Genomic DNA, 25,113 nt, shown 5'->3' with positions numbered 1-25,113 from the left:
TTTTAAAGATTTTTTATTTCTTTTAGAGAGTGAGCAGGAGCAGAGGAAGGGGGAGAGAATCTCAAGCAGATTCCGTGCTGAGTGCAGAGCCCGATGCGGGGCTGGATCGCGTGACTCTCAGATCAGACCTGAGCCAAAACCCAGAGTCAGTTGCTTAGCCAACTGAGCCACCCAGATGTGCCTGGCCTTCGATTTTTTTTTTTTTTAAGATTTTTATTTATTTATTTGACAGACAGAGATCACAAGTAGGTAGAGAGGCAGGCAGAGAGAGAGGAGGAAGTAGGCTCCCCGCTGAGCAGAGAGCCCGATGCGGGGCTCGATCCCAGGACCCTGGGATCATGACCTGAGCCGAAGGCAGAGGCTTAACCCACTGAGCCACCCAGGTGCTCCTGGCCTTCGATTTTTAACACTCGGTACTGCTGCTCTAATAGGCGTGGTGTGGTGACCTGCCGTTTCTCCTTGTTTTTGTGAGGATTTTGGGTCGGGACGCTGAACCTTCACCACCTGTGGGAATTCCAGTTGCTCAGTCATCGTCACCTAGAAAACTGGCGGGAATGAGATCAGGACGGTGTCACCGTGCATGGGCAGGTGGCATCTGTACCATCTGTGCGGCCAGCGAGCAAGGACGCTGCAGGCCAGGATGGTCCCCAGAGCTCCCTTTAGCTCTCTGCCTTTGCGTACGCCGTGTTTTGTAATTACGCCTGCCCCTTAGAATTTTCTCTTGTGAAAATAGCAAATGCCCTGCTTTCTTTGTTGAAATTTACAGTATGAAGATGTGACAGGGGTGAAGTGGGGTTTTGTTAATTGCTTTTTTATATTACTTGAATTTATAAGACTTCTATCAATCACCTGTTCTGTACCAAGCCCTGGACAGCAAGTATCACCAAACCGTCCTGTGAGACCATAGTCCCCGTCTTTGATGTCCAGAGAATCTCACATCAGAAATCCGATTACCTGCACTTTCTCCTACTATTTCTTTATTGTTTATAATGAAAGCAAAAACGTCAGTTAATTGTAAAAATGCAATCAGGTAAACACTTTCACTGAAATTCAGGACTTAGCTGGGATTCGTGGCTCAGAAATTTTCAGGTTTTTCCTTCTGGACTTCATTTGCTGTGGATGAAACATTTCTGTCCTGGTTAGATTCATTCCTGGGCCGTAAGTCTGTAGGGACTTGAGGGAAACCCTCCTCCCCCTGTGCAAAGAATAATCATGAGGAAATTTCCAGTTCCACCCACTTACCCTATAACTGCCTTCCACGAGACAAGAACTGTGGGAACCTGAAGTGAGAAACTCTGGAATAGCAGCATCAAGGAGTTAGGAGAGCTGGCGTGTAGTCTGTGTGCTAACCCGGACGCCATCTACTGCTGGGTTCCTGGGTGGGCCAGCCGTCACAGGTGACAGAGCTGGGGCGGGGTCAGGATGGCATCACTGATTTCTGCAAATTGGTAAGAGAGTTGTCTGAGAAGCCTGTCGCTCAAGCACTGGGAGCAGTTGTAGGGATCCCCCCACTTCCGGCGTAGCATTGCGAGGACTCCCATGTAAAGGAACCCTTTTCCTACGTTCTCATGAGTCTTTCCCAATATCCGAAAAAATATAAGAGATTAATAATAATTCCCCAATGTCCTAAAAAAATACAAGAGATTAGTAATAATCAGCTTCCCTTTGACCCTTTATAGAGAAGTTTGAACTCTGCCTGCATGAGTGGCTTTGGAATTGACACTTCCTCATCCTAGGGCCAGGTCCGCACATTACTCATTGCCAGTGCTTTATTCCCAGTGCTTTATTCCCTGCCCTGTTTGCCTTTTCCTCTTTGCCTTCTGCCTTTGATACGAAAGCTTTAGAGTGATGGACTCTTGTCCCAAATCCTTTGTAAATCTTTTCCTTCAAATAATCTGAGTACCTGCTCAACGTCAGAATGATTCATGGTGGGCCCTAGAGCTCTATTATCAGGTGAACATTTTATCACCCCCTTCTTAATATCTTGGCTGATTTCTATTAAACTGAATCCATATGAATTTATGAATCCATAAATTGAGTGCTATGACTCCAGGGTTACTGATCATTGCTTTTAATATTGGCCTTTATTTTAAATCCTGGTAGTTTCTTAAATGCTTAATTTCTTAAATACATACTTGCATTTCTTTCTAGAAAGAAAGAAAGAAAGGGACCCAAAGAGGCGATTCTTGGTCTGAGTTTAGAGAAATCTCTGATTGATGATATCAATACCCAAACAAATATATTCTCTTTTCCAAGAGAATATATTTTCATATACTTAAAAATGTACTTGCATTTTGCTTTGTACCATGGAGCTGATATGAATATATATAATATTTCAATAAGTAGAACAGTTTTCCTTAAAGTCTGGATTTTGAGGGTTAGGTCAAGAATGGACTCACATCTTACTGAATTTATACTGTGTTTTGTGGATGAAATCATGCTCTGTGTGATGAACATCACTGTTCTAGAAAGGAAATAAGTCCCAAACAATGCAACAACACGAAGAGCAAGTAGAATGAAATGGGGGTTGACTGGGAACAAGAACATTTGCCTTAGCTTTTTAAGCCCATGTGTTTAATGACAGCCTTGAGCTTTAAGCACTTACATTTATTGAAGTACTTGTACAGTTATTTTAGGAAAAGATCATATGATCTGTTGATAAGAGTACACACTTGAGACTATGAATCTTATTCCCAAAATTCAGTAGGCTTTGACTTATAAAACCATGGACTTTTCCATAGGAGAAGAAGAAACCAGACATGGTCATTTACTGCCCCTGCCCCCCAATGCTGGAATCGCGTAAAAGTCAAAGAACTTGCTCTTCAGTTGGCCCGATCCCTGTTTGGTGTGTGTGACACTGAGCTCTCCCTAAATTAGTTTCCTTTTTATTTAATAATAGGTGCTTGTCTGTGCCACAGGTATGTTGTTAGGTTGTGCTTACAATCCAATATATTCCAGTATTTTTGAATGAGGGAATTCAGCATTTATGTTTTAAATGTTTCTACAGTGCTTTTAACTTTCTCTTATCAACTGTGTTCAGTCAGTCCATGATAAACTATTTTCAACTTATTTGGCTTTATTACACAATTATTTTACTCATTGATTTCTGAGAACTCTTTATAGTTTGGAACCAAATACAATATTATTACAACTATAAAAATAAATGTTCAAGGATTCTCTTATAAATGGTTGCTTTAGTTAAATTGTGTAGTATCTGTGTGTTTTTTCCTACTAAATATACTTTTGACAATATTCTGGTTCAAAAAATCCAATCCAGCTTTTGAGGGTTTTTTCATTTTTGTGTTTTGGGAGGTTTCTTTCTGTAATTCTTATTACTAAAAATACATATATATATATGGTCTTTTGCAGCTGGTTTTAGGAGAAGTTTTCGTCTTAGTAGGAAAGATAAGAAAACAAATAAGTCCATGTATGAATGCAAGAAGAGTGACCAGTACGACACCGCTGATGTGCCCACATATGAGGAAGTGACGCCGTATCGGCGGCAAACGAACGAAAAATACCGGCTTGTAGTCCTGGTTGGTAAGTGTGCCTTTTGGGTTAATTCTGATGAAAGCGAGATAGGAAGAATTTAACTTCAAAGAGCATGGTGCTTGAAGATTTCAAACCAAAGAAAATCTTTTTTAAATTTTAAAATTTTTAAATGAACATATTATGTATTATTAGCCCCAGGGGTACAGGTCTGCGGATCGCCAGGTTTACACACTTTACAGCACTCACCATAGCACATATGCTCCCCAGTGTCCATAACCCAACCACGCTGTCCCTACCCCCCCCCCCACACTGGCAACCCTCAGTTTGTTTGGTGAGATTAAGAGTCTCTTATGGTTTGTCCCCTCCCAATCCCATCTTGTTTCATTTTTTCCTTCCCTACCCCCCAAGCTCCCCACTTTGCCTCTGAACTTCCTCATATCAGGGAGATCATATGATACTTGTCTTTCTCTGATTGACTTATTTTGCTCAGCACAATGCATTTCATCCATGTCGTTAGCCTGTCTTCTTGAATGAGCTTTGGCAGTTTGTGTCTTTGAAAGAATTTGTTCATTTCACCTAAGTTGCCAATTGTATAAGCATAAAGCTGTTCACAATATTCTCTTATTATCCTTTAACTCTATGTAAGTTCTGGAGTAATGTCACTTTCCTTCCTGTTATTGATAATTTGTGTCTTCACTCTTAAATCAGGTGTATATTGCTCCATAATAAGTTCTTAGAGTTCTCGTGTGGAATTCTGTAGGATTCAAAGTTTAAGTCTTCATAATCTGCTCCAGTTTACTACAAACTTAGTGACTTTAAAATAGCACATACTTATTATTTGAAAGTTTCTGCAGGTTAAAATTTAGAGCATTCTGGCTTGACTTGGCTAGGTCCTCTGCTTCAGGATCTCTTATAAGGCTTCTCAAGTCTTGACCACAGGTAGGTGTCTCAGTTTGAATGTTAGACCGATGAAGGATCTACTTCAAGTAACCCACCCTCAGTTCCTTGTGATGTGGGCCTCTGCAGCGTGGTAGCTTGCTTCATTGGAGTGTATAAACTGAGAAGGCAAAAGAACAGACCATTTCATATTCTATGGATTAGAAGCAAATCACAGATTTTACTCACAATCAAGGAGAGTGAATTGCACAAAGGTATAAAAAAACAGGAGGTTGGGGATCATTGCTGGCCTTCGTAGAGTCTACCTGCCTTTTTCTAAATTTATTGATCTTTTATAAGACCACTTGTATATTGAAATTGTTTTTTTTCTTTTCTCAATTTTGCTGATTTGTGTTCTTTATTATTTCCTTCTTCTGCTTACTTTGGACTTATTTTTCTTTTTTTCTAGTTTTATAAAGTTAAATCTTAGACTATTGACTAGAAACACTTAAAAAAAATATAAGTGTTATTAGGCATAAATTTAAGTTTCCCTCTAAGCACTGCAACCAGCAAATTTTGATCTGTTGTATCGTTATACCATTTCACTCAAATAAGAATACTTTCTAATTCCCTTTGTGATTTCTTTGATCCTCAAGTTGTTTAGATTGTGTTATTTAATTTCCAAATACTTGAGGATTATCCAAATATCTTTCTGTTACTGAATTCTTGCTTAATTTCATTATGGTCAGACAATATGCTTTGTATGATTTCAGTTCTTTTAAATTTATCAGATTTTTGTTTGTTACTTTGTTTTTTGACCAGGACATGGTCCATGTCATTGGGTGTTCTGTGTGCACTTAAAAAGAATGTGTAGTCTGCTGTTACTGAATGGAGTGTTTGGTGTATGCTATTTAAGTCAAGTTTGTTGATGATGTTATTTAGGTCTTCCATATTCTTACTAATTTTTTGTCCACTTATTCTGTTAATTGTTGGGAGAGGAGTGTTAAATTCTCAGTCATTGTAGATTTGTCTATTTCTCTTTTCACATCGGTTAGCTTTTAAGACATATAGAAACTCTGTTGTTGAGTATATGTACATTTGGGAGTATTATGTTTTCTCAATGAGTTGACCTTCTTATTATGTGATGTCCTCTTTTATCCTTGGTAATATTCATTGTTCTGACATCTGCTTTGTGTGATATATAACATAGCCACTAAGTTTTCCTTTGCTTATTGTTTGCATGCTACATCTTTTCCTGACCTTTTACTTTAACCCATCTATGTGTTTATTATTAAAGTCGGGTTGTTTGTTTTTTACAGATAGCATAGTCTGGGGTCTTGTAGTTGTCCAGTCTAATAATCTACATCTTTAATTGGTATGTATGGACCATTTATATCAATATAAACTATTGATATGGCTGAATTTAGGTCCATTATTTTTATTTTAGGCCTACTATTTGTTTTCTGTTTGTCCCTTTGTATTTTGTTTGTTTCTCTGTTCTTTGCTGCCTTCTTTTGGTATCTGTTTCCTTATTTGATTTTTGATATATCTGATGACTTTTTTGCTTTACCTCTGAATGTAATTTCTCTCTAATTGATTTTGAGGGGTTTTTTAATCTTTGATTTTCAGAAGTTGGATTATGATGTATCTATTTGTGCTTTGAGTTTAATGTGCCTGGGTTTACTGAACATCTGAAATCTAAACATTTATGACTTTCACCAAATTTTGGAAACTTTTGGCCATAATTTTTTCAAAGATTTTCTTTTTCCCCCCCTAATCTCTTTCCCCTCCACTTCTGGGACTCTGGTAGCACATGTGTTAGACCCTTTAGTATTGTCTCACAGGATCCTAAGGCTCTGATTTTTGTTTTTTCAGTGGTTTTGTTTCTCAAATTTGACAATTTCATTTGGTCTGTCTTCAAGATCTCTGACTCTTTCCTTCATCATCACTGTGTTGCTCTGTTTCCTGCTGGCCAAATAATTATCTTTCAGATATTGTATTTTTTTTCTATTGTGAAATCGCTAACTTTTTTCATTGTTTTTTTTTTTTTTATCAAGTTCAAGTAAGAGCTTAATTTTTACATTCATTTCAAGTGTGTTTAGTTTTGCCTCATGAAGCTTAGTTAAGATAACTACTGTGTTGGGTCCCCCAATAATGGGTCCATGGTCAAAGGAGCAAGACTGACACAAAGTGAAGGTCAAGCAAAGCTTTATTTCGTGCCAGGCATCGAGAATCAAACTGATCGACCAGGGCCGTCTCTTGCAAAGAGGCGACGACTCTCTGCCTTACAGACTAGCTTTTAAGGGCAAAAGCCATGTGGTTGGGCCTGGCCACGCACAGGTGACGAATGAGATTGTAATACAGAGAAAGCTGCACAGTCCTGTTAGGTCACACATAAGTGACCAATTGAATTACAGTTTACCCTATAGTAGATATTTGAACTAGCCTATCACCTTGGTCAGAATTGGCGCCCAAAGGGCGGAGCCCATACTCCTTGGTAGCTAGGGAGACAGTATGTGCCCCCACTGCTTGGCTACCTCCACCTGGCCTGATCCACCCTTGTATTTGGGCTTTGTTACCTGGGACTGGTTTCTGGGACTTGTTTTTAAGTAAGTTCCCCGGGGGTCAGGGGTGAGGGGCAGGGTCAGGGTGGAGCTGCTCTGGCTAAATAGGCCCTTACAATTGTTTATCCAATGATATTCCAATGTTAGGCTTATCTTGTGGTTGGCATCTGTCGATTTATTTTATTTTTATTTTTTTTAGAATCCATCATCTGTGTGTGTTGAATAACTTTGTTCTGTATCCTAGACATTTTGAACATTACTTTGTATAGACTTTTGATCTTACTATATTCCTCTGGAAAAATGTTCCATTTTTTAGCAGACTGTCAGCCTGAGTAGGCTTATTCTGTTTGCCTTAGTTCAGTTTTCAAGTCTTTGCTGTGCTGTTTTGAGTGTATTTCTTGCATGTGGCATTTGTGTCAGACACTTACACAGTGGTTTTAATCTTAGTTATGCTGTTTTGGATTCGTCTCATGTATGAACATCTTAGGAGTGAGCCCACCACTTTTGTGGGGTCTTAGCACAGTCCACTGCCGTCTCTGAATGGATAGTCATCCTCCGGCAAAGCCTAAGAACAAAGAAAGAGAAACAGGGAAACTTCATCACTTTGGGGGTCGTCTCTCCACATCTGACATCCTTTTATACTCTGCCTGCTTTCATTTGCTTTTTCAGAGTCTGCACATTTTTATGTTGCTTTTTGTGTGCTGGCCAGAGGTTTTAATGGTGATCAGTGTGGGAGACAGGCTGTAGTGTGCTTATCCCACCAGAGTGGAGCTAGACCTCCTCAAAGCTTTAAACTCCTGTCCCAGATACAATTTGCCCTTCGTCACTGGTATATCTTTTTTTTTTTTTTTTTTTTAAAGATTTTATTTATTTATTTGACAGAGAGAAATCACAAGTAGATGGAGAGGCAGGCAGAGAGAGAGAGAGGGAAGCAGGCTCTCTGCTGAGCAGAGAACCCGATGCGGGACTCGATCCCAGGACTCTGAGATCATGACCTGAGCCGAAGGCAGCGGCTTAACCCACTGAGCCACCCAGGCGCCCCCGTCACTGGTATATCTTAATCAGCCTTCTCAAAATTGAGTGCTGTTACCCTGACTCTTGTGTCTCCTGCTCAGAGTTTTAAAGGGTTATCAGGACAGAATACCACAGCACCTTCTAGACTACCTTTTAGTAAAATCAGGCTCCTGAAAATATGTAACATAGCATTCCATTGTCAGCCCCAAGTCACAGGTGATCACAGGTATTTTGGCTGTAGCTTTCCATAAGTGCTTGTTGTCTGGGTCCACAGTCACTGAACTAAAATTCACCTGGCTGAAATCTTCAGTGAAGAGGTTGATTGCGTTTAAGTTGCCCTAAATCCCCTTTGCCCATTGATCTTTGGGTTCCTGGCACCTGATGGTGGATTGAATATGGACTCTGTCCTGTGGGCCTCATGCCTTACTTTCTGACAGACATTCTGCTGCTTGCACTTCTCACTGTATTTTTACATTCCCAGCAGGATCCTGTAGCTTTTTTTTTAAGCCCTGTGACGTCACTCATACTGCAGTGACTATTCTTTCTCTGTCTCCTGCTTGGAATTCCTTAAGTTTCTGAGGCCTGGTTCTCAGCAGAGATTTTACCCTTTATCTCCCAGAAGGAGGGTTGCCCTCAAGATATTCCTAAACTGGAGATGCTGAATGTTGACCCTTCCGTTAAGGCCAGTGAAGATTCCCAGTTCCTCTGCGAAGAGCATCTCCCCCACTCATGTTTCCTTACTCTTTGGAGTTCTCCAGTCTTAAGTGAATAATTGCATTATTTCAATGACAACCAAATATCCCTTTTTACTACTTAGATTTCTCTACCAGTAATATCTAACAATAATTTTCATTACCCTCTGCTGTTCCTAACTGCTTTCAGACAGTCTCAGCTGAGTTTTTAACTCTGTCTTTTCTCAAGTGGGTCCCGTGCTTCCTCTCTCCTGTGTCATAACAGTAACCAGTGTGTATTGAGTACCACACATTGAGTTAAGAGCTACGCGTGTAGTATTTCATCTAGCCCTTGGCATGAGAGTGAGGTAAAAGCTTGCATCATCCTCCAGAAGAAGAAACTGGAGCACATAAAGGAGAAGTGAGTTACTTTGCCCAAGCTTGTGCAGCTGTGAAGTTGTAGAGCTGATTCAGACCTGAATACTCCCAAGACCAGAACCTTCTATAACTGGAGCCCACGGTGCAAGAGCACCTGGCTCCATGAGTCCCAAACAGACCAGATTTGGCCACTTACACTGACAAAATCCAGAGGCAGAGAGAGAGTGGTGGTGAAGCAGGAAAAGAATTTATTTCAGTGAGGCCAGCACTGGGAGGACAGTGAACTGACATCTCAAAGACTGTCTCCAGAGTGCTGGAAATACTTCTAGGTTTATGTAAGAAAAATGTAGTGGGACACAGGTCAGTGCACAGTGAAGGCGAGGTCAGTCACTGTCTTCAGGTCAATCATGGGGCCTGGCTGGTATCAAGGCATCCTTATTGCTTGAGGGGTAGTGTGGGTTCCCATCATGGGGTGCTTTGCTTTAGTCAAAAGATGAGTTTAGAGGCGCCTGGGTGGCTCAATCAGTGGAGCATCTTGATTTTGTCTCGGGTTTTAATTTCAGGGTTATGGGATCGAACCCCACATCTGGCTCTAGGCTCAACAGGGAATCTGCTTAAGATTTTCTCTCTCCTTCTGCCCCTTACCCTATTCGTGCGCGCACATGCGCACACACACACACACACACACACACTCACACTCTCACACTCTCTCTATCTCTTTCTCTCATAAATTTACTTTTTTTTAATGTAGGACAAATGGAGGTGAAATTGGGGCACCTGGGTTGTTCAGTCAGTTAAATGACCAACTTTTGATCTCAACTCAGGTCTTGATCTAAGGATCATGAGTTCAAGCCCCACATTGGGCTCCATGCCAAGCATTTTTTTTTTTAAAGGAAGTAAAGTCCTCTTTCAGATCCCCACTGTCGAAACACCATTCCATTTCTATGGAGGGAAAAGGGACAGTGGTCATTTCTTCTGCAGTTACTTGCTACTGACCAGGGATGACATAGGGATTTTAGAATGGAGGGTTTTGACAGGGTGGGGGAATTTCACTGCTTGAGTCTCTCCTGAGATGCAGAGTAGGGTAGTAAGGCATCTCCATGCTGGTATGCGTGGCATAGGCTCCTGTTTGACAAATAGAAAAAGTCAAACCACAATCAAAGAGAAAAGGACAAGAAGCATAACAGTGCTGAGCAGAGTATATTTCCATTTGGAAAGAACTCAATTAAGTCAACTGCTAAAAGGATCTAGAACCAGGACATCTATAGCAATGATGTGTCTACTTGAGTCTTTCATGGCTTCAGACACGTTCTTTGAGTAATTTGGAATATACATTACAACAGTCTGTTTTAATGAGAGCACAGGTTCCTCCTTGGGCTGCAGTCAAAATACCAATGGCCATCTGGTTTTGAAGGATGACTTTTTGAATTCATGTGGTTTCCTCATTTAGCAGAGTGACTGTGTACTGAGTTTGATTAAAGATGGCCACTGAATGGTTGGTTTAAGTCTCTGTTAATTCTGCATCAACAGAGCTGGCTTCTGGGACATATATATGGCAAGGGATAGAATCATCAAGAAACCCTCACTGCCCAATGTCTAGCTTCAATAATATCCCGATTATGAGGCATCACTGGTAAGTGGCAGACTTCCCAGGAGATGCGGCGTCCATAAGTGCCTTGTCCAGTTCCATCGTAAGGAAGGGAGGGCCTTATTTCCACAGCCAGCCCCATGGAATAGGGTGAGCTCTGGCCTTTGAGGAGCGATTTTGCCATTCCAGCCACATACCGAGACATAGTAAAATTGTAGGGACATATAATTATATATATATTATATATGATACCATGTATGATATATATGGTATATGTAATATCTATCATATAATTTCTACAACAGTCATAGCATTTACCCATACAAGATAAAAAAGCTTAGCATCATTTGTATGACAGTGCTTCCCATCTAACTTAACTACCATGTAACTTAATAAATAAGCTTAATTAGTCAAGAAGACTTTGTTTAGAATATGAAGCTTGGGAAGTTTGTAAAAATCTCGGAAGGTTTTAAAGCACATATGTAAATAGGATTATAAAACAGTCTTTATCTGTCTGATCAAGGTTGTAATGAGAAGGTGACATAGTTGTGAGCAAATCTTAGCTCCTTTAAAATTGAGAAGCTTTAACTTTCTTAAGTAATCAAAGACCTAAAAAAGACAAGACATAGAAACTTTGGTTTTCTGAAGAGATTAAAAAAAAACAAAAACAAAAACAAAACCAAGAACTCTGTTTACAATTTCTTACAGAGCAGACCAACAATCCAAGAAAATTTTATCTTTTTAACAGACAGAAAAGCTAAATTTCAGTCTTATACAGGTATACTTTTAAAACTCATTCATTCCAGTGTTAGTCCTGACCGTTTATAAACTTATTTTCCAAAGATTCCCCTTCACAAACCTTCTATACCTTCCTTTTTCAATCAGATGTCCAAAGACTTCTAACCAGTACCATTTTAGGACAAAATTACTTTCTCTTTTCCTCAACAAAAATGTATTCCCATTCCTCGTACCTTTACCTTTCTTATCAAAAATACATCTTATTTCCCTTGTATATGGAGTAGCTTCCCTTTTTTCTAATAGTTTCAGTTATATTTATCAGAATTCTTAATGCTTAGAAGCTTTAATTTCTACTAAAAACCAGGTGGTAAGCAATTGTGAACTGCTACATCAGAATTCTTCAGGTTGGAAATTAATGAATATATTTCATAATTTCTGGAAACTTGTTTTTTTTACAGTCTTTTGACTAAGCATAAAATGTGTTTGCTGGCAGACCCAAATTTATCTTCAGTTTCTCTATCATAGGAAGCCCAAAGCAGATAAACCTATATTCATTAATAAAGATTTCAGTACTTTTTCTTATTTGGAAAAGACGTAGATAATCCAGGGGGTTCAAACCAACATATCATTTAACCGAGCAAAACTTCAAATTTTAGCTTAACAAAGATTCTGAAAGTTATACACCTTTTTTAAAAATTCAGCCTACTTGCTCTTAACAATTACCCATGAAAACTGCATGAGATAGATCAAATTAACCATCGTTTTAAGTCCTCTTTTTGCTGACAGATTGCAGTAGAGATACCCTTCAGTAAACCTGGGTATAGAACGTGACCTTTAGTAAACCTTGGTAGAACACAAGTTTTATATTTAATGCTGTTAACTCTAAAGACATGTCTGTTTGAATTAAGCTGACCATCCTGAATTAGCTTTAATCCCCAATATGTGGCATCCAAGTCCACTAAAAAGTTAATCAGTTTGTTCCCCCTGGTCCGTGTCACTTGGGGCTTCTGTGGAAGGATCTGTAGTGGGCAGTTTAAGTCCGGGGGAGCCTCAGGAACCCTTTGTGCTTCCCTCTGAACCTCCTAAAGAAGTAGCTCAATAGCTAAGGGTGGTCTTTGATCCTCGATAGTGAGGGTAGGAGGTGCAGGAGCTGGTGGCTTTGGAGGCACCAAGGCTGGGATAGGGGCCATCCACGGGAACCACGCAGCTGATGCTGCAGAGACAGAAGGAGGGGAAGGCAGAGGCGGAGGTATAAGGGTACCACCAGCAAGACTGAGGGTGAATTTAAAGTGCCTTTATCTCCATGTCCTGTCTCTCCCTCCTGCAAAAGAGCTGTTTTTTCTGGTTGCTTTTCAGCACTGTGCACCATAAATTCACAATAGGTCCTCATGGGCTTCCTTTGGGAACAGAAGGAGTCTTCCTAGGCAGAGGTTCCGGAAGGACCCAGAAGCAGCACAGCTGTGACTACGTGAAGCCCAGAGTACCTGTTAGCATTTGTTCTTCCCCCAAAGTCGGGGGTATCCACCGACTAAACCACACGGCTTCCTAGACAAGCTAAGAGAGCAAAGCCAAACCCCCTGTTTAGAGGCAGCAAAATGGGAGGAAGGAATCCGAGAGCCATTCAGTGGCCATCTTTCCTCTGAGCGTAACATACTCATGTCAGGCGGTGTTACAATGAAAATTCATTTTCTTCGTAGTCATAGGCTTACAACTAAAAGGAGACCAGTCAGCCAATATTTTCTCTAGGGCGCTCGGGGAGGGGATAAGAGCATTCTATCTTGTACACACAAACTCGGCGGCGGTCTCCCCAGATGTGGACCCTGGCTTCCCTTTTACCTCTCATCTGCTCTTTTTTCCAGCGGTCCCTTCACAATTGACAGGGACCCATAGTCACAACTCGTGCTGCACAAGCCTGAGCAGATGGGTTACGAAGTTCAGAAGTACCCAACAGCAGGGAACACGAGGACAAGGGCGGGAGCTGGTGTGCATTTATCAGCAAGACTTACCAGGAGCCAAATCTCTGGGGTCTGCTCCTGCTGCTTAGTCGTTTCTCGGTTTCACCAAATGCGGTCAAGGCTGTTGATGCCAGTTCAGGGAAAGAAAGACAGTCCTCGAAACGAAACAGGTTTTGGCAGCCGCAGAGGACTTCCTTCCTGTACTCCCCGCCCGGGATGGACTAGCCAGGAGTAGCTGACTCTGACCTGTCGCAGCCCCTGGCTCGGGAACTAGACCGTGAGCCTGCGGCCAAGTGCTCTGTCCTGGGGAGGCCGTGGGAGCTGGACTAGTCAGAAGTACAGTGTGGCCACCCGGCTCTGGGGGTCTCAGACACACCGGGTGCAGCCGCTCGCTGTTGACAGAATCCACACAGAGACCAGCGCTGGTGAAACAAGAAAGGAATTAGATTTGAGTGAGGCCAGCACCTGAAGTCAGCGGACTTGTGTCTCAGAAACAGTCTCCAAAGCATTGGAAATACTTCTAGGTTTACGTAAGGAAGAGTAGGACAGCTCGGTGGGTCCGTGCGGCGGCCAGTGAAGGTTGGGTCATCATTGTCTTGGGGCCACTCCTGTGGGTCTTGCTGGCTCAGGGCGTCCTTAATGCTTCGGGGGGGAGTTTGGGTTCCCATCATGGGATGCTTTGCCCATGGGGTCCTTTGCTTGAGTTAAGAGAGAAGCTGGAAAGAAGAACGTAGATTGAGGTCAAAGCGGAGGTGGTTCAAACCCTCCTTTAAGTCTTTCTTAATCTCACTGGGGAATGTTGCTCAGTCGGGAAAATCAGGGCTGTGCCAGCACCATTGGCTGGATTTAAATATCCTACTTTTCATTTTTTCTCTTTGATTTAGGGCCTATCCATTCAGTGTCCTACCCAATACCTCCATATTTGGTGAAAGTTGAGATCTGAGCCCACCCGAAGCATCCGCTGTTCATGTATATCCCGCCCACCTTCAGGGCCTTGAGCTGGATGCTTCGTCTGTGGGCCTCCCTGGGTCAGGTCAGCGGGCTGTGCGGGCAGAGACCCTCCGAGCTCACGGCGCTCCTGTTTCACCCTCCCTCTCCTTAAAATGTGCCAACTCTTCCCAGAGTGTCCTGGTTGCTTTTCCTGGCCTTTTCCCCCTCAAATCCATTCACATGTTCAGTAACCCACCTGGGGCAACTCCCCGCTACCGGGGAAGGGCTCTGGGCTTGATCTTACTGTCTTACTGTCTGCTCTCTCTTCAGGCTGCAGAGATTGCCTCTCAGGTTTTTTGTTTGTTTGTTTGTTTGTTGGGTTTGTTTTGTTTTTTGTTTGTTTGTTTGTTTTGCTTTTTGTTTTAGGCTTTGGGGTGGTTCTTACAAAATGTATTTATTTATTTTCAAGAGAGAAAGTATCAGGGTAGGATGAGGAGGGGTGGAGAGGGAGAGAGAGAATCTCAAGCAGATTCCGCCTTGAGCACTAAGCTCGACTCGGGGCTCAACCTCATGACCCCGAGATCATGACCTGAGTCAAAATCAAAGGAGTCAGACACTTAACCAGCCAGGCACCCCAGCCTCTCAGGAACTTCTTGATGGTCTAGACGGAGGCAGTCTAGAATATTCAGACGGAAGAGCCCTTCCTCTCCCCTCAGCCTCCAGCCCTTTCTCTAGGACTTTTCAAACCTTAACACCATTCCAGTCACCTGGGGATTTTGTCCATGCATGGTTTCTGATCAGTGTAGCTTGAGGCAGGGCCAGAGATTGTGCATTTCTAGAAGGTTCCCAGATGCTGCTGTAGCCCAGGTTGATCAGAGAGTGCGTTTTGCTTTTCACCTGTTGCTGCTGGTTCTGTGCAGGTGTCGTGGGGCACGCCTGTCTGTGCCCTGGGGCGGGGGTGGGGGGTGTTGTTGCTGTGTCTGAATGGGTTCTGCTGCCATCACCTCACTTTGTTAGTGGTTGTGAACTGGGTGCAGTTTATTTTGATTTTTCCACTTATACCAGTTTTGTGCTGTGTCATGCATGTGCTGTAAGGATGGTTTTGAAATTTTTGTTTTTTGTCTTAATCTGCTGTTCAGAATTTGCACAGTGATATTTTAGGCTTGGTTTATCTGTTGTGATCAACTAATTTGTTATTATTTTTATAGGAAAAAAATAATCCTATTTGAAATTCTTGAGCCCCTTACATTTTATTGCCCTGGAGCAGTTGCTGGTATAATGTAATTTTAATTATTTACTCCTACCCTTACCCTTGCTGTGGCCTTTTGTGGAGTGTGGCATTCCATAGCACTGTCCAGTGACAGCCAAGGTCATTGCATATAACTGTCCTTCTGCAAAGCTCTTTTCTTTTTCCATGTGGCCTTTGCTCAGAAAATCTTTCTGCTTGTATGTGGCATGGCTGAAGTATCAGGAGTTTAGTGTTCATTGCCTAGAAAAATCTCCATCTTATTATATCCTGTAAAGTGGGATTGTGTAAATGGTCATAAATGGCCTTTGGGGAAGGAAAAGCTACAATCAACTCCTGCTCTGTTCTTTGTAGGCATGTGATAGCTACACGTTTTATATTTTCTCTGGCCTTCAGTTTCTTCTTCTGAAAAACGAGGATAGTAAGACCCCCTGCTTTCTGGGTTTGTTTGAGGGCTAAATGAATGATATTTGCGAATACGTAGACCAATTCCTGGCACCTAGCAAGGTTTTAATAAAAGGTCGCTCTGCCGTCTTGTTAAAAAACAAAAGTGAACTAAGTTTTAAATATTTTACTGGCTTTATTCACTGATTCATGGGTTGGGCCGCATCCCCTCTAGCAGATAGAAAGGAACTCCAAAAAGTGGTACAAAATGAAAGACTTTTACAGGCAGTGGCGATGGGAAAAGGAAGTTGCTCGAAAGACTGGATTGTTTGTGGCAAGGTCACCTCCATTTAGGGGACCTCAGGGATCTGTCATCCAGGTGGTGCTGACCAGGTAATTCCAGATGGACTAGGTTAAGAGTCCAATTCTAGAGGGGGATACGTGGGTGGCTCAGTTGGTTTAACATCTGACTCTTGGTTTCAGCTCACATCGTGATCTCGGAGGTCATGGGATCAAGCTCTGTGTTGGGCCCCATGCTCGGCATGGAGTCTGCTTGAGATTCTTTCTCTCTCCTTCTCTCTCCCCCTCTGCCCTCCCCCCATTCAGACACATGTGCCCTCTTCCTCTTTCACAAATATGGGAAGGGAAGGAATGGGGAAGAGAAGGAAAGGGAAAGGAGAAGGGAAGGAAGGAAATGTTTAAAAAAAAACGAGTCCACTCCTGGAAGTAATAGAAACTAAGTGAGGTATTATGATTGGCTTGGTGACGTGGCATTAGCACAAGTGACTCCATTTGGGGCCTGTGGTCTCTTTTTTAAAATTTACTTCTTCTGATCAGTCTCTCAGCTTAACTGGGGGATGTGATCAAACTTTAAGGCACTAGCCCCACTCCGAGCTGATGCTTTTACATTCTCAGATTTTGTTCGATCCTCTGTGTGGTAATGACAGGTTGTGACATTTTTTTGCTTGAGTCTCTGTGGTATTGACAGGTCATGACTAAAGGGTCACATTTTTTCTTAAAGTTGGCCATTGTCTTTGTTTCTTTTCTGGCACTCTGGTCTGAGGGAGATCATTTGCTTGTTGCTTAGTGACTGCGAACATGCATTTAACGCCTTGGAGAGAACACGGCGTGCCAGGGAGAGTCCTGTGACCGTATAAGCAGGATAACTCCCGGTGTCTGGAGCGCACTTTGGAGCCGTGCTCCCTAAGACACAAATCCATCAAAGTCAAAGAAGCCAAAATGTCCCTGTTGAAGGCGTCACTTCCTTGAGCCAAGAGGCTTCTTTGCTGATCCTGCATTGCTGAGTTCAGCTTCCCCAGAAGCGTCACCCGAGGATAGCAGGTGGTGTTGGCCCCAGCACAGACACCTCCTTATTCAGCTGAAAGATGTTCGGGGCTGTGCTCTCATCAGAAGCAGGCTTGGCTGCAGAGTCTGAGAATTCCCGTTGTGCACCTATCACTTCTGCAGAATTTGCAGTGCTTTCAGGAGTTAAGGTGGGATTCCTGATCGTGGCCTCATTGGCACTCTCTCCTGAGAAACTGGTCACAGAGAGGACTGGGGGATCTCTAGCATCATGGGCAGATCAGAGTTTTTGATGACAAAATCCATCAAAACAAAGGGCTGCCCCCCTTAGCAGTGACCGGGAGATACAGCTGATGGTGCTACTTTTCCAGGCCAGTGACGGAGTAAAAGAAAGAAAGAGAAGAAGAGAGGGTTTCATGTTTAGTCGAAGTATGAAGTCTTGATCTGGCATCTCGGGTGGAAGCAGACAATGATGTCAGCTCCCTTTCTTCATTGTTTTGATTAGACATCTCCAGCATCAGTATGAGACCAGATGTCAGGTGGAGGGTTCTCTAGCTGTGAGATACGGAACCAGCATTCAGTGCTTTCTAGTTTCACAGCAGTGACAGTAGTCAGAAACCTTTGGTAAGGTCCCTTCCAATGGGGTTACGGAGTTGTCTTCCTCTGATGACATTTCCAGAACACCCAGTCACCAAGCTCCCCACCAAGGTCAGTTCATAATCTGAGTCATCTTCGTTGCACCATAGTTGGTAAAGGAATGCCAAAACTGAAAAATGGGCTGTGCCAGGGAACAGGGAAGGACCTGGTAGCCATCTTAGTTTTCCCATCGCCCCATCCATTCATTGAATTTATAACCATTGTTTGCTCGTCTTCATTTCTCTGATTCAGGAGCACACTGTTCTGTGTTATAGACATCGTGAAGGCAAACATCTCACAACAAGAGGTGATTTTTTTGCAGAAGCAAAGTGAACTTTGTCCACACGTGCCTCAAACTTCACAGGTTCAGTTGTGCTGCCATTCCATGAAAGTCAGCTAGGGCATTTCTCTGATACCAGGTTCCATTTTTAGTGTGGGCCTCAATTTTGATGACAGCAATTTTGCAAGGTAAGAGCATAGCAGTAAGAAGGCCTTGTACTTGTCCATTTTTGATTGGGGTCCCCATGGACATAAGAAAACTATTCTTTTCCCATAACATCCTCAAATCATGGATGATCCCAAAGGCATACCGGCTATCTGTATGACTATGAACAGTCCTTTCGATAACAGGTGTACTTGGGTGAGGGCATGGAGCTCTGTTTGTTGGGCCAGTTTAGCTTGTGGGAGGTTTCCTCTCCCAAGGACTTCATTTTGGGTAGAAACAGTGTTTTTGTCAGCCTGGAGTTCCCTTTCTCATTTTTACAGGATGACCCATCAACGGACAAATTAGATCAGGGTTAGTCAAAGGAGGTAGCTGCTAAATCAGGATGTGTCACAAAATGGGGTGCCTCCTAGTCATGGGGCTCACCCTTGTCAGGCAGGGGTAGTAACGTGTCAGGATTAAGAACATTGCAACATTGAAGATGCAGATGGGGTGGCAAAAGCAGAAGGATCTTACAGGAAGTGAGTCTGCTTGCCGAGAAAAACAGTCCATTCAGAATGAAAACTTTAGACAACTTAGGGAGTTTGTAAATGAATGTCGTTTCCTAGGGTCGAATCTGTGGAAGCTTCTATTAACTGTGCAGCTGTAGCCTTAAGACAGTTAGCATGGCCGCAGATAACCGAATTGAGTCGGGTCCTCTTAGAGGTGGTAGGTCTGTGTTCACTGTGTTCTTGAGTGGTTGTTCCCAGGGCTTGCCTACCTCTTTCATGCACAAATAAGGCGAAAAGTTTTGAATCGTTAGGTAGTCCTGGGACTGGCAATTCTTTCTGGGCTTGTTTTAGTCTTATAAAGGCCTACTTGTGTTTATCTGCCCAAGGAAGGGCTCAGGAACTGAAAGTTCAGTAAGTTCATAGACTGGGGAAATCAGTCGAGGAAAATTAGGAGCCCAGAGTCTGCAGTAGCCAGCTAGGCCTAGGAATCAGTGAAGTTTTTGCTTAGCTGTGGGCTTAGGACATTGTTGGATCAGTTTACTTCTTTTTTGGAGATAGCAGACTCCATTAACTCCTAGATTATGGCCTAGGTAATGAACAATATCTAGAGATGATTGTAGTTGTTCCTTAGCGTTGTCCTTTTTCAGCTGTTGAGGCAAATAAATGGAATCTTTGATGGACACCTGTTTGGTCATTGGGCAGAGCGAGAGGTCATCTACATACTCTAGAAGGCTCAGTTTCCCAGGGAACTCTAGGGGATCTAAACCTTGCTGGAGCACTTGGGGAAAGTAAGATGGGGCCCCACTGAGCCTGTGAGAGATGACTGTCCAGGTATAGTGTTGATTGTTCCAAATCAAGGCAAATAGATGTTCGCTCTTGGGGGTCTCCAGGGATGCTGAAGAAGGCTGAACATAGCAGCGAACCATCTTGACTCCGGTGAAGCTTGTGACAAAAAGTTGTTGGGTTTAGAGCAACTGGGAAATGGGGAATAACTATCTTATTAATAATTTGCCAACCTGCCTGTCAGGTTTCCAGTCTAGCAGTCACAGGGGGTGCCTGGGGGAATGATTAGCCCTGAGTAGGGATTAAGGTCTTGTTGGTGTGAGGTCTTGCATGGCCTCAGGCTTCAGTGGATATGGAGGCAGTTTTGGAAGAGGTTTACTTGTGTCTGTCTGAATTTTTATAGGCCCTGTACTCTATTCTCTCAATGTCAGTATTAGAAGTAGCCCACAGGTTCTCAGGCACCTCAGATAAATCAGGGATCTTTTGCTGGAATGGTTTCTTTTCTGTATCAGGGACAAGTTATAAGGGACATAAAAGATCAGGTTCAGGTTGGTCAGGAGGTTCTAAGGTGAGGTTTCCATTGGAGGGAAAACATTAGCCCTTTCAGTTTTAGAAAGGAGATCTCTACCTATCAAGGTAACTGGTACTATATTATGTAGCAAAACAAACAAAAAATCCCACACAAACTTTTTCAGTAAAAGGTCCCAGAGTTCTCTCTACTGCAGGTTGAGCTAGAAACTCTCAATTTTTTTAGATACCCCACTACAGAAACTTCTTTTTCACTCTAAGGGATTTGTTGTCCGATGAGAGTTGAGTTTAAAGTAGAGAATTGCCCTAGTCGAATAAAAATGAGACATCGACTGCTGGCCCAGTGTTTTTAGTTTTTCTTTTAGAATATTTGTTATTTGAGAGAAAGAGAAAGCACGAGTGCACAAGTGGGGAGAAGGGGCATTGGGAGAGGGAAGAAGCAGACTCCCCACTGAGCAGGGAACCCAACATTTGTGGGACTTGATCCCAGGACCCCAGGATCATGACCTGAACTGAAGGCAGACACTTAAACAACTGAGCCACCCAGGGGCCCTGATCTAGTGTTTTGATGAGACTCCTAAGAGGGTGTAATGGCAGGTGGGGGTGGGGTGGGGGGCTGTCAGGTATTCGGGTGCCTAGCTCATAGCTTTTGTAGCTGTGAGGCTAATAACTTGGTGGACTTTTGATTTTGGTCTTGTTTCAAAGTCATCATGAGCTAGAGTCACAAGTTTAGTCAAATCAATGGCCTCCCATCCTGTTTATGTCTTATTTATCAATCCACTAATCATAGAAGATTTACAAATAGGGTATAACCTAGAAGCCGTAGGAAGGGAGCTTGCACACGGGCTTAGAAACTGTCAGATTCATCTTATTGGCATGTTTGGATCATAGACCCATCAATGTGGGCAGCAAAGACTCTAGGAATGGCTTTTAAAACATTCGTTGCTATTTTGCAATTTTTTTCTGGTCCATTATGGGAGCGTGATGAAGATCTCAAATATCATCCTTGGGGTTGTGCCATTCTGCTTCTCGTGTACATTTTCGGGCTTCATCTGGTCCCACCAGAACGTGCCCAAAGATCCGGCAGCCTGGAGTCATAGTCCGTGATGATGACACAATTCTTCAGAAAACTTCTGGGGTTTCTCCTTAAGTGTAGGAAATTCTTTAGCTGCGGACCTTACTTTGGTTTGGTTTTTGACCAAGGGGTGAAAGATGCCTGAGGAGGATCTCCTGCAGCCTTGGGGGATTTTATTTTAAAATATAATTGTGTAAGTCTCTTCAGAGTGGAAGGGCAGTTCGGATAGAGAGTTAGTAGGACATGAGTGCTGCAGTAAAGGAGGGTAGAGGGGAGCAGTAGGCCTTATGTCAGTCTGTCTGTCTTTTGTGATAGGGACCTCTGTGTCTTTAATTCTTCATTAGCCTTTTGCTATGAATTTTTCAATGAATCTATTTTGGCATCTTGAAGCCTTTTGGAAGCTTCTCCATACCAGTTAAAATAGGTATTCCCATTCTGTTTGTTTGATTTGGGGACCTTTGCTTTCAAGCGCACTTCCTAAGTGAACAGTCTCATCCAACTGGAATGTGCCACCATAATGGCCATTGTAATTCTGGGTTGTCTTTAGTAAGAGCTGCCATTTTGTGGCTGTCTGTTGCTTCTGGGACCATAGTTCTTTAGACATAGAATAAGCAGGTGTGCTGGGATGTGGCACACTCAGCTCTTTGGAATCTCGGAATCTCACTTCTTTAGCTAAGCCATTGGGTCTCCTTGAGCCAAACTCATACCTGAGAGGGATGTGCCACTGGCTTGAGGATCGCATGGTGTTTTACAGCATCCCTCCCTGTGCAAGAAATTTTCTTGAGGTTTACAGGTGACCTGGGGTCAGTCTAACCCATTCCATGACCATCCTATCCTAACATGAGAGTCTCAGAGTTAGGTGTTGAACACGCTAACAGCTATTAAGTACTGATCCATGTCCACCACCAAGTTTGTGGTTTTTTGGCTTCTGAGAAACCAGCCAGACAAGGATGCGCATGTTACTGCACCAGCAGTAGGCAAAGAGATGTGATGACAGACGGGCCAGAAAAAGAAGAGGCTTAGTTGTACCCACCAGCCATTCCCAAGTTGGAACTATGGAAGAACCAGCAGACCCCCAGCAGCGGGAGACTAGACTAAATACAGGCTAGGACTAGAATTTGGGGCAGAACCATCTTCCAGATCTAGCTAACCCACTAAGTCTTGGATTGGAAAGCCAATTAGATCAGGAGTTTGATGCAAAGAGAGCGGAGCCCAGAACCGGGGGGAGCTTACCCATGGCCCTCAAAAACAACGAGAGAAACAGAGAACTTGAAGGGTTCCCAGATCTCCCCAGATACCTGTGTTTCTCATCATCCCCAGAGGTGTCAGAAGTTTCCTTCGGAGCCTACCATTGCCACATAATCTGTTAAATAACAAAATACAATGAGTAAATCTTACTGACTTCATTCAGTGATTCCGTGCATTGGACAGCATCCCATCTAGGTGACAGAACTCCAAAGAGCTGCACAAAATGGAAGACTTATATAGGCAGCAGGAGCAAAACAAGTTGCTAGGAAAGTGTGGATTGTTTCAAGCGTGGTCACCTTCCTTTGGGGGATGGCAGGGGTCTCTCAGACAGATTACCTTCTGGTGCTGAGCAGGTCATCCTACATTGACTGGTTTAAGAGTCCACTCCTGGGAGAGGTTGCAGCTGATTAGGTCAGGTATTAAGTCTGGATCTGGCGATGTGGGCTTAGCATAAGTGACTCCATTTTGGGTCTTTGTCTCTTTTCAACATTGTTAACTAAAAATACTAACAAGAGAAACATGAAATATTCACATATGGGTGGGCTTCTGCTTATATTTTCAATCTCTGAAACACGTAGAAGCTAAACTAGATGGTTCAGCAGTTTATCATCTATAAGAGGTAACCAAGCAGTAGCTTCAAATTTTAGAAATTTTGGATTGTTCCTGACTTAACTGTTAACTGGTCATGATGTTAGAAAGCCTATGCTAAGGAAGCAGTGCCTTGGCTCCCACATGTGTGCGAAGATGGAAGGAGTAGAGTGTAAGCAGCCTGGTCCTTCTCAAGCCTCGTTTGTTTTTCTCACTGTTTTCAAAGCCATTGGGAATAATGGTATTTGCCTTGAAACTGTAAGGTAAATATTGCTAAAGCGGTGCACAGTATTATTTGCTCTGCATTCTTACCGTAACATTGCACGCTTTTTATCCTTGGACTTAATGTTCAAGAAATTAAAACAGGCCAAGTTGTTAACTTAGCAAAACTTTGACAATTGCGAACTTCGAGCCCTGCTCACAAGTATTTAATTTTTTCTCTTCAATTTTTAAAGGTACTCTTCCAAAGCCACATTTCTGCCACCAAAAAATAGTGTAGTGACATTTTCTGTTCTATGTTTTCTTTCTGCATTTAAAAGTATTTTCCCCAAAGTATGTTAAAACCAAATGTCAGGCACTTAGTACGTTTTTCTGCATAAATTTTATCTTTAGTGAGACCTGACTTTTTAAAAAGGAAAGTAATGAAGCCAAATAATGTGTCTGTGTGTTTGTAGGGGAGGGAGTGGAGAGAAAGCTTTGGTGTTTAAAGAGCTACTAAAACACTTCACAGCTTAAGCCAATAGAAGAGCAAAATTCATCATGTGGATATTCAGACAATTTGTGACTTGTTCTGTCTGGTTATGAGGCATAAGAGGAAACTAATAATAAATCTTTCTATATATTTCACATTTCCAGCTCGAGCATTAAGTACGATTCTGCCCTCGGTGGTGCCGAATCTCATATGCTGTCTGAAGACTGCTTTGTAGAGGCGGTCTGGGTAAACAGACCTTTGTGAGACTGTCATCATTTTTCCATAAAACGATGGCAGAACAAAAAGTCTTGCACATAAAGCAGAGAGACAAGCCCTCAGAATGGAATATAAATGTTAATATGTTTATTAAAATTCTCATAACTTTGGGTGAACTTTGATTGAAGGCTTGTAGGAATTAGAGTCTGTGCTAGAGGATTTTATATAGACAACTGTAAACCCAAAAGTCATAATTGGATTTATGAACGTGTGCTGGATTTAAAATTATAATCCTGTATACAGGAGGTAAAAATGATCTTTATTAGAATCACAGTTGGCTTTTTTATGCCACTGGCGTATCTTAAATGTTTATACTCGGGCTTAATTTCTGGGCATAAACCGCAATTAAGTTCATTCAGCTGATCTTTACGGCACGCGAACCGTGGCCAGGCACTGTCCTAGGCACATGGGTCCCTTCACACACAACACGAATGTTTCTGCCCTTGTGGTGTTTACCTTCTAATGGGAGGACATAGAAAAACAGATTTAATATAAATTAGTAATATAAAGTCAGTTGTACAGTTCTTGAGGGTGGTAAATGCTGTGAAAGACGGGAACAGCAGGGGCAGATTCAGAGGAATCAGGATTTCAGATCAGATCATGGTAGCGTTGGTGAAAAGGTCACATTTTTGAACAGACTCTGAAGAACTAAAGAAAGCTACCCGTATTCTCTCCTCCTTAGCTTCAGAAAACTCAGGAATGGGTTTATTTTGACCTTTTCATTTTTTTTGACTTGTCATGCCCCTGAAATAGAGGGGAGATGAGAATTTGAGTCAGTCTGTGGAAGTCTGGTGTCCGTAGCTACTTTGGAAAAAATGATGCTCTGTGAGCAAGCTTCCCACCCTTTTTTCCTTTTTCCTTTTTTTTTTTTTTTTTTTTTTTTTTTGACATTTGCACACAAGCTGATGCTTCATTAATAGGATTTTTCTTCCATTAGGAAAGCAACAGCCCTGAACTCTGGTAGGTCTTGTTGCGAACTGCTAAGTTGCTATCTTTTCTATACAGTTTGATTTCGAGGGAACTTTAAATTTAGTTTTATAAACATATTTGTCAGTCTCCAGCACAAAATCCAGCCACCCACTATTGTGATCATTGTAAGATTGTGAGTCAAATATAATAGCATGGTGGTTTTTATTTTATGCCTAGAGCAACTAAAATAGTAGTGCTACAATAGGATAAGTAGACTTTTTATAACGTGTCGGAGCTGAAGGATACCT

The 25,113-nt window shown here is 42.4% G+C and overlaps 1 protein-coding gene across 4 annotated transcripts in view; it reads left to right on the top strand.

The window, feature by feature from the left end:
* Window positions 1-25,113, top strand: part of MPP7 (membrane palmitoylated protein 7) — a 283,907-nt gene that overhangs the window by 230,328 nt on the left and 28,466 nt on the right. For all 4 annotated transcript variants that reach the window (XM_032349737.1, XM_032349736.1, XM_032349734.1 and 1 more), the window contains one exon: window positions 3,370-3,540. In XM_032349737.1, the coding sequence (XP_032205628.1) occupies window positions 3,370-3,540 (171 nt within the window). The remainder of the gene's footprint in view (window positions 1-3,369; window positions 3,541-25,113) is intronic.

This window comes from Mustela erminea, chromosome 6 (assembly GCF_009829155.1).
Source record: "Mustela erminea isolate mMusErm1 chromosome 6, mMusErm1.Pri, whole genome shotgun sequence".
NCBI classification, from domain to species: Eukaryota; Metazoa; Chordata; class Mammalia; order Carnivora; family Mustelidae; genus Mustela; species Mustela erminea.
This window is presented reverse-complemented; position numbering and strand designations above follow the sequence as displayed.